Genomic DNA, 10,030 nt, shown 5'->3' with positions numbered 1-10,030 from the left:
GGCTTCGCCCGTACCGCTGGTCATTAAAAGCTCTGGAAGCGTCTCTTCGACCCCAACTTACATGGTTGTGTAACCTATAAGGAGCCGACGCCACATGGTACGGGCGGGCTTCGCCCGTACCGCTGGTCGTTAAAAGCTCTGGAAGCGTCTCTTCGACCCCAACTTGCATGGTTGTGTAGGCAACATGATATTCTTCCATAAATGCTCCCGATTTCGCCTGCACAATACAAATTAGAACAAGAGATTGTTAGGCCAGGAGGGTGTATACATTTCGAAATTAAGTACTCCCTCCATTTTTATATATAAGGCCACCACGTACTTCGAAACAAAATTTTGACTAATAATTTGACCAACATAATACGAGTTATATGTCACCAAAAGCACATAATTGGATTCATTTGAAACATGTTTTCCAATGATCTGATGTTTTTGGTGTTATATAACTTACTTTTTATCCTTTAAATTAAAGGTTTGGTACGGAATACTTAGTGACCTTATATACAAAAACGGAGAGAGAGAGAGAGAGAAATAATACTGTACAGAGAAGAACCGTGAAGCTACAATTTGAACCGTGAAGCTACAATTTGGCTTTCTTTTTTGGCAGTCTACAGAGAAGACATACTGTACACATGACATTTATTCCGAATAACGATCACAAACAGATTTTTTCGCACAGTAGGCGTCTCGCGCGCACGCATGTCACTTCCCAGTTGATCAGCCAAGTGCCTCAATCAACACTGCTAATAATAGGATAAAGCCAGGTGGACATAACCGTTGTTGGCCAGCTCAATCTTCACTGACAGAAACACAGTTTATTTAGTAAAACGTCACATGCTTGTGCACTGATCGCCGGCGTTCTTCGTGGGGCTCGCATTTAATGCCACGACGATTCTGTTGATTTTGATTTAACTAGCAGCCGCATGCTTCAGCTGTTGCCGGAGACATCAAGTGTGGATTAAACTAGCTTTTCAGAAAAAAATAAGTGGATTAAACTAGATTTTGGTCAAATGCTTCCAGCTAGTTATTATGCTGATGAAGCTTGATCAGCACTAGGCAGATCGCCGTTCCTTAGCCTAGACAACTCTGGATTTGGGAACGACAGGTATACGCATATAGAATTACCATGATCTAGCTGGTTAATTAGCGTTTTTTAAAGATATCTGAAGCAATCATATTGCTTTGATCTCTGAAGCGTGCACTGTGTGATACGCGCAATTATGTTGATCTCTAGGAAATGACGGGGAATACCTTCATAAGGATCGGTTTTCTCCGAGAAGATTTTAGTTTCTGCCATGATGTCGCAACCTTTCATGTGTTCATTGGTAGAGTTGTTCATGTTGCAAATCCCTGAAGGAATCCCGCGCCTCATTTTATTATGCACCATAAGTAAACTACAAAAAAAAGTAGTACTTCGACAACAAAATTTCAACAAGTACTGACGGCGAGAAATTTATCGACAAGACGATACGAAAACAAATGGACTGCAAACTCGATCAAGTGTTCACTATACATGGTGAGAACGGAGACAGCGAGATCTTCGCCTTCCTATTACAATTTCCACTCAGACTGCATTCCATTTTCTGTCAGACTGAACAAACAAAAACCAGCTAAATGACATGTTCATGCGCTGCCCGCCCATCGATGGCATAAAAATTCAGACTTCTTCTATCTCCTTCCTGACACTGGCAGCTTCAGCAATCAGGCTTCTGAATGTGCGGCGAGCGTGGACAGGTCGAGCGGCTGCGCGTGGTTGTGGTCGTTCTCGTAGGTGACGATGAGCATCCCGGCGTCGCTGCGACAGCGCTCCACGTGCTTCCTTGCCGGGCAGTCCTTGATGCTGCTGCACCGGTAGTAGCCCCTGCACACCCAACACAAAATGTTCATTCTCGTTCAGTCTTCTTGCTCAGCAAATGCGTGGCACAATGGTGGGGAAAATTACACGACTACAATGTTCTTCAGAACTCTAGCTAGGGTCTGGTTTTTCAATTTGCTTCTTCAGATAAAAACGACTTGAGAACTTCCTCTAACAAAAATCATATGAAGCTAAAAGATGGCCAGAAGGTATCTATACCTTGGATGAGGGGATCCTTTGATGGGTTTCTGCCCATACTTCCTCCAGGAGTAATTATCCGAGGGTATATCAGAGACCTTGTCGCCCACCGCCGGCACCCTCACCACCCTCTTCTCCCTCGGTCTCCTGCAAAACAATCACAGACACAAGCACACGGCGTAAGAAAAATGCCCAACCGAGCTGAAGGCCTGAATTAAACAATGGCGGCGGAATCAATAGGGCACAAACTTCTTTTTTGGGCAGTGGCATTTGCCGTCGTCGTCGGCCTTTCGGGTGCAGTGCGGCGCCTTCCTGGAGGACGGCCCGGCGACGGAGTTGTCGGACATGCTGATGAGCTGGCTGCTCACGTTGGTGAAGAAGGAGGTGGCCGCCGACGAGGTGCACACCGAGTTGTCGAAGCTGAACGTGATCACCTCCGGCTCCTTGCCGCTCCTCGCCGCAGCCGCCGCCGGCATCTCGATGTGGAACGACTTCTCGCTGATGGCTGGCTTGTGCTGCTCGAACTGGAACCTCTGCTGCTGATGCTGCTGTTGCGTCTGCTGCTGATGATGAAGATGCTGTTGGTGCAACTTAAATTGGGCGCTGCAAGTAGGAGGAGTAGCACCCGCGGGAGCTTTCGAGCTGTTGATGTTCTGCGCGGCGGCGGCCGTGGAGGATGGAACGGTGCAGCCGCTCGAATCCAGGAAGGGCGTCTCGAGGAACATGTTCCTGTCTCTGTCTGCAGGCGCCTTGGGCGCCGGTGCAACGATCTTGCCGTTGCCGGCGGTAGAAGGAGCTGCCACCATGACTGGCACATGCATCTGTGGTGGCGGCGCCGGTGGCACGGGAGAGCTACTCACATGGAGCCCATTCGGAGGTTGGCGGTACGGTACCGAAGAGATTGGGTGGTAGTCCAAGAGGCAGCTCGCGTCGACCGGCGGCGAGATCCTCCGGCCGACCCTCGCCCTCGCGTGGCCGACCCTGTTGCTGAGGATGGTGACCACCTTGCCGAACCGGGATACGGCCTCGTCGGTCTGCGCAGCGACGGCGGCGAGCCGGATCGGGTCGACGCCGGACTGCGAGAGCCGCGCCACGAGCTTCTTGCAGCTCGCCACGGCCGCCCGGTTGGCCTCCTCCACACCCTCCATGGACAACCCGAATCTTGATGGTGCAATGGAATCAAGGAGCTCTAGAATCTAGATCGAGATCAACACCAAAATATCATAAGCAGCAAGTCAGCAACCAACAAGATGAATGCACAAATGGAATTGATCAAAGATTGAGAAGAGTTTCAGCATGCAAACACACACATGTGAGAAAAGAAACTTTGCAAGATTGCATCAATGGTGGAGTGGGAAAACGTCTTGATTTGCTGGATCTCGGTGCGACTTTATACAGGAGAGAGCATATGCGACATTGCTGGTCTCATTGGGACCTTCACTTGTCCAAGAAGTCATTCGAGAGTATAAAAATATTTCGTTTGGGGTGAGAGGTGGAGCACTACGGCTACGGGAATAAATTTGAACAAAGTCAACGAGGTTGGTGACGATCACAGCCGTCCATATGACTGATGGCCAGGATGGTATTGCACTTGTCGCTTTCACTCAACGTCATAACATTTTTTCTTCAGTTTTATAAGCTGGTCAATTAAGCACTGTGCCTCAGAGAAAGATTGGTAGCCGTGCCAACAAACATTTCCATTTAGAAAAATATTTTGAATGTGAACTTGGGCCACTAGAAACCTACAAAACTATATACTTGGTGAATAGTGATTATGATAAGTCTCATGGGTTGTATTTTACTTTTGCCAGCTCATTGGCAGAATGGATCAACATTCTGAAGTCCCTTGTTTTTATTCACTGGAAGTTATCAACTCCAGCCGTCATCTCAAGTGAGACAGGGAAATAATTTCGTAGGAAATTCTCCAAATATTTGATTAAGGGCAACCGCCATTAACCTGTATGTCAATGCATGATTGCGTGACTGTCATTTGATTAAATATATACTAGATAAACCAAGACCATTTAATTCAACCACGAGATAACGAAAAGAAATTAGACACCCAAGTTTTTTCTTTGCGAAGAACTATGTATACTAGTAGTAGATACAATGCACTCACCATTTAAAAATATTAAAGGATACATCATCAATCTCAATATAAATTACAAAGGGGTAAAGTTCTTAACTCTTGGCTAATTTGATGGCAATTGAAATGCTCATTGGTCCACTCATTGTGCAAAGCATTTGAACTTTGAAGACCTCTTTGATTTGTAGGATCCCTAAAGTACAGGAAAATAACAAACATAGAGTTGTAATGTCGTGCTATTTTAATGAATTATGCTAGGTCGAGAACATGCTTGATTACTCATAGGTGGTTGAGGTTAATGAATTTTTAGCATAAAGTGTAATAAAGGATTCCTTACAAAATATCCAACGAGTTGGTAACGTACGAATAAAATGACCAATGTGAAGCAAATGCCTAAGGAAGGAATCATCATCTTAGCCAATCCAAGTATTACTCTATGGCGGACCGTCATTGGTCTAGGAAAAAAAGGACTTCTCGTAATTAGCAGTGATAGCATATATGGAAATTGTTGATTTCAATGCCGACTTCCCGGGCCTTCTCAATACCCTCTTCCCCTATCACTCAGACATGATAAGATTCACAAGAACGTTTCATTTTTTTTCAATCTCATCAATTCTTTCCTTAAATCAACCCAAACGGATATATCCATATCCAACAAAGATAAAAAAGCGCATGACATATAAAAGGTTGGTCTCAAGGATAATGGACATTTGAAACCTCGAGCCACACTGAAGCCATTTATGCAAAGCAATGAGCTCCCTCAGCAGAAATACAATACTGGGACAAACTCCAAGCCGAGCCCTCGCATTTCAAAGCCCAAGCAACCACACCCAAGAACCTAGAGGAAAAGCATTGACATGACTATTGGATCCTGACCTTTTAGAAGAAATTCTGACTAAATTCTGGACCTGGATCAAAGGAGCCCTAGAAAATGCATTTGTGGGAACTTCCAAAAGAAACTTGAAAAGTTGAAATACATTCCACCTTTTGCATATGTACACGCAAAGCACTCCGTGCTACATTTGCGCTCACGCTACGATTTTTTTGGGGTACAAAACATGATCGTGTGCTAACCAAAGGGAAAAGAAAAGGACCGTACAAATGTAGTTGTTGCACCGGTCACCCATCTATTTGCCATTTTTTTGTAGTACACAAATGATCTTATTCACCGTTTTATATGACTATTATGATTTTTTGTGCTGTGGAGTGACTCAACCACGAAAGTGGACATACATGTTCGGGAAGGAAAAGAAAAACGTAGTCTTAGGATTTAGGGTTTAGGCTTTTCTTAGGGTGCCGAGCATGTATATACTCCCATATTGTGTGCTATCTATGGTGCTAGAGTTGAGGACGTTCTTCATGCTCTTGTTACGTGCATGTACTATGTCTCGTGCTCCTCTCAAGGGTATGAGGCAGGTTTGGAACTTACCAGACGAGGAGGTTTTTCGAGACAAAGGAACATAATTGATGTTGTTCCTTATCAGCAATTCACCTCAAAACACAAGGGCAAAAGTCATTTTCTTGCTATGGCGAGTTTGGCATGATCGGAATAATATTGTTCACGGTGATGGGAAGGCATCGTGTCGGTGTCGATTCCCTACCTTCGCAATTATCTGGATAGTTTTACCGTAGCCCAGAGTGATGTGTTTGGCCCTAAAGGAAAGTCACCGCTCCTCCCTGATCCTACATATATTTCTGAGTACACCTGGGCAAAGTTCGGGCCGGGCTAGGCTTCTGGCCGGGCTTAAAAAAGCCCGGCGGTAAAAAGTCAGGCCTGAGCCCGGCCTGGCCTGACTGTCGGGTCTGTAATTTAAGCCCAAACCTAGCCCGAACGAGCAAAAAGCCCGACCCGGCCCAACCAGGCTAAAACGCGCAAAAATGAAGGCCCGAGCCCAGCCTGGCCCAACGTTCGGGCTCAGATTTTAGGCCCGACCCCGGCCCGAAGTGCAAGCCCGACCCGGTCTGGCCCAGGATTTTTGGGCCGGGCTGCCCATGCCTAGCTGTATTTCTAAGTGTCTGTCGGGGGCCTCCGGATGGACAGCTTTAAAGGCTAACGTGGATGTTGGGTGAGATGCAGCGACAAGGAAAGCTGTTATTGGTATCAGAATTAAAGATTACAAGGGCCATACTATTTTATCGGAATGGAAGTTTATTTCCCGGTGTTCAAGTGCTGAAGAAGTAGAAGTTTTGGCCTGCTAGACTACATAGCCTTGTTAGTATGCGGCGTGCTGCTGCCATTTTGGAATCGGACTGTTAGATTACCGTCCAAGTTATGAACCGCCACTAGGTGGATAGATCGGCGAGCTGGAGTCTATATAAGCAAGGGCAAGAGTTACTAAATTTTTATCAGTTTATTAGTGTCATTAAGGTGGAACGCGTGAGTAACACAGACACATGCTTTGGCGCAATTAGACAAAAAGAGTGATAGTGGTGTTTCACGTGACTCAATTCCTGCCTATGTGGCGGGATTAGTTGCGGATGATCGTAAGAACATTGTTGCTGAATCAATAAAGCTAGGGTTCCTTCAAAAAAAAAGTATATACTCCAACAAATCTGAAACTTGGGCCACCGGGCCGTAAGCATTAGATGGCCTTGAGGAGTGACCGCGTCGGCCTTTTTGCTGGCCATCAAATAGCTGAGCCACAAGCTCCTAGGCAGGCCACAAATGGACGATGAGCCCCATTCCCCCCATGGAAAAGAACGATGAACCCAATCAATCACGCACCTTAACGTTGCCTCGAAAAAAAAAAACAGAGCACTAATAATGACGGACTTTCTTACCAAAACTAATCCACGCACTTTGTATGGTCCGTTGCACACTTGCACTAATGATTTCCCCAAACAGCAGGCATTGTCCGGCACGTTATGGAAAGTTGGCGTGAGTATTCTGATTCTTTTTTTCATAAGGTTATAAAGTTCAAATTCGTTTTCCATTTATATAGACTTCTCATCGGGTCCAGCAAAACCCTTTCCACGCTGTGTAATGAAACGATGGGCACGTGGCATGTCTTCTTCCCTGCCCATTCCGCAGCCGCGATTTTGCGGAAGGAACAGTTACCGAGACGCTGGCTGCCAATCTCATCTGCTGATGAAGTCTGAAACGGACGTGGAACAAACGGCGATGGGGGACCTGATCCGCCTCTCCGAGCATGTGCACAGTTTATCTGCGGGACATTGCACGGCTAGGGCTAGCTGCTCCTCGACGAGAAGAACCCGTTCGATCCGTGGCCGTTTCTCCCTGTCCGTATCCGTCCAACACGACGGCACGCGACGTGTGTGCCATCGCCACCACAGCTCCGAATAATCACCGTGAGCTAGGATTTTATAGCGTTCCACCGGGATCATTCTAGCTAGGGATTCTAGCTAGGGATGAAGACATAACGGATACGATTGAAACTAAGTGGTGTCACATTTGTTTTTACATTTTTTTGCGAAAGCAAGAACAAACATAGAAATCCCGGAAACGAAACCGAAACCAGATATTGTCATAAACAGATACCAATCCGAATACGGTGCGGACACGGACTGCTACTGATATTAGCTAGAACCAAGAAAACCCTTGAATCAAGCAAAAAAATCTTAAACACTCAAACAAGCTAGTAAACCGTAGAATCCTCCTTGAATGCATGAAGGGATTACAAGATCGTTAATTTTGGGAAGATCCGCTTTGGAAGTTTAAATTGGCTAGGTCATGTGGGACTGGGAGATGCACATCAACCCCAAAACGAAAATTCCATGTTAGACGGAAATGGAAATTCTATTTTCGTGTCTGTTCTGCCAGAAAACGTTGTTCCATTTTTGTTTCCGTTTTCGCAAAAAAATCCATTTTCGTTTTTGCAAAATTCCGCTTCTGTTTCCATATTTCTATTCCATTTCTATTTTTCTGCGGAAAAGTCGAAATATTCCACCTCACTTTCATCCCTAATTCTAGGTACACTCCCTCCGAGGCTCCGATTCATATTAATTTATAGACATTTCCGCAAAATCTTGTGTGGGTTTCGGTCCGGATCTGCCCGCATGTTTAGACATTAGCAGGCAATTAAAATTATAAATAGGTTCTACAACCGCTCAGCAAAGATTACAAGCATTGGAGCAAGCCGAAGGCCGCCGTCCTCGCCTCTTTCTCGCCGAGACGGACAAAGCTACCAGTAGTAGAGGAGCTTGTGGTAGTAGACATACAAGAAACCATCATGCTAACGTCACTAATGACCAACACACCAGAGCATCAACCATCGATAAAGATGAAAATCATAGATAGGAAGAGCTAGACTTGCAACCACACTAACTAACACGAACACCAGCCGAATCCCAGGAGATCCGTCAGGAAGACAACTCGCGCGCCCTCCCCCAGCGCTAAACGGAGATAGGACAGGAAGACCTTATTCTAACTTTTTTTCAATCAAGGAGCATAGCCCCAGCCTCTGCATCCAAAGGATGCACACAGCTTTCTTCTTTATTAAATTATTCGCAATGCCTTACAAGGGGAATACAAAGATCAACTCGAAGCCACCTTCTTAGCGACAACTCGCTATACCTACGATGAAGGGGGACCATGAACAAGGCCATACTCCCTGACGGTACACCAACACACATCATCCAAGAAGCAAAACCCTGTGGGTGCGCCATTGCCCACTACACAGAGTTCGCCACCGCCATCTATCTCGAACCCATCTCCAAGCGAGATCAATGCATTGACCATGCCAGGCCCGCCGTAGATGTCACCAAAACACAAAACAACTCCACCATCCTGCACGCGTCCAACAATCCTCGCCCGTCTTCAATACCCCGCAGCTCCACGCCGCCGAGAAACATCGACGACAACGTGGTAGAAGAACACCACTTCACCAAAAACCACCCCCATCTAGCCACTACTCCAAAAAACGATGCCTCAGGAGGTAACACGACGCAGAGTGTGCCGTCATCCTCCGATCCTGGCTGGATCTAGGGTTTCCCCCGGAGCAGCACGAGTGTGTACCCGCGGACTGCGACGATGATGCCTTGAAGAAAGAAGTGACACTTAACGCCGCCATCGCCCGCCAATCATGGCACGGTTTTCACCGACAGCCGCAAGTCCCCTACTCGGCGAGAGCGAATGGAGAGGCCAACAAAGATGATGCCTTCGCAAGGGAACGACGCCAATAGCCGCCGCCATCATCCGCCAAGAACGAAGTCAAGGCTCGGTGTTCACCGGTGACCCCTTTGCCGCTAACTCGTCGTCGACTAGATTTCCATCACCGGGGTAGAGGGATCTCGTGATCCGCCACCACAGCAACCGACCGACCTCCTCCGGCGAAGAAGAAAGCCGCCACCACCGTCGAACCCGAGGCTGCTGCCCCGGGCGTCCTCGTACCGCGGGGGAAACTCAAGGTCACCCCCTCGCACCGGCGAAAAGCGGAGGGGACGGCGCTCCATCCCACCACCAGCCGCCACCGGTGTGCCGCCGCCGGGAGGCAGGGGAGGCCGGAGCACAGAGGCCACCGGCGCCCCACCATGCTCCGACCGCCGCCGCCCCGCCATCACACGGGAGGCCGGAGGTCCACCGCCACCGCCCCCCCAACGGGAGGCAGGAAGCCGCCGCCGCTGCATCGAGGAGAAGACCCAGGCGCCGTCCCCGTCGCGTCACGAGGGAAGCCCCCCGCCGCCACCACGCCCCGAGGTCTTTGCCCCGGCGGCGCTGCCGGCGGCGGCGCGAGGGTTGGGGGAGGCGGCTAGGGTTGGGGGAGAGTTGGGGGTGGGGGAGACCTTATTCTAACTACATCTTATCATTCAAAGAAGACACTGCATATACCTAAGAAAAAAACAAAATCTTCCGCTGATAAGAGGTCGTGATCACTCCAAGATAACCCTATGCCATCGTCACGAGGGGAAGGAACACTAGATTGGTTTTCGGTGCG

The 10,030-nt window shown here is 47.8% G+C and overlaps 1 protein-coding gene across 1 annotated transcript; it reads right to left on the bottom strand.

Annotated features, from left to right (window-relative positions):
* Positions 1 to 1,698: 1,698 nt before the first annotated feature.
* LOC124700837 (protein WRKY1-like) lies at positions 1,699 to 3,198 on the bottom strand. The gene is made up of 3 exons (XM_047232905.1): positions 2,300 to 3,198; positions 2,072 to 2,197; positions 1,699 to 1,858 (listed from the first exon to the last, which is right to left on the bottom strand). The coding sequence occupies exons 1-3, from the start codon at positions 3,196 to 3,198 to the stop codon at positions 1,699 to 1,701; spliced, it is 1,185 nt and encodes a 394-aa protein (XP_047088861.1).
* Positions 3,199 to 10,030: the final 6,832 nt, after the last annotated feature.

The sequence above is a fragment of the Lolium rigidum genome, chromosome 3 (assembly GCF_022539505.1).
Source record: "Lolium rigidum isolate FL_2022 chromosome 3, APGP_CSIRO_Lrig_0.1, whole genome shotgun sequence".
Taxonomy (NCBI): Eukaryota; Viridiplantae; Streptophyta; class Magnoliopsida; order Poales; family Poaceae; genus Lolium; species Lolium rigidum.
The sequence above is the reverse complement of the archived record's forward strand: the minus strand, read 5'-3'. Positions and strand labels throughout refer to the sequence as shown.

Excerpts from the sequence above, each read along its gene's own strand:
- LOC124700837 (XM_047232905.1), bottom strand. The coding sequence starts at position 3,198 with ATGGAGGGTGTGGAGGAGGCCAACCGGGCGGCCGTGGCGAGCTGCAAG. Across the intron at positions 2,198-2,299 it reads TGCCACTGCCCAAAAAAGAA|GAGACCGAGGGAGAAGAGGG; the intron begins GTTTGTGCCCTA and ends ATTGTTTTGCAG. Across the intron at positions 1,859-2,071 it reads AAAGGATCCCCTCATCCAAG|GGGCTACTACCGGTGCAGCA; the intron begins GTATAGATACCT and ends TTGGGTGTGCAG.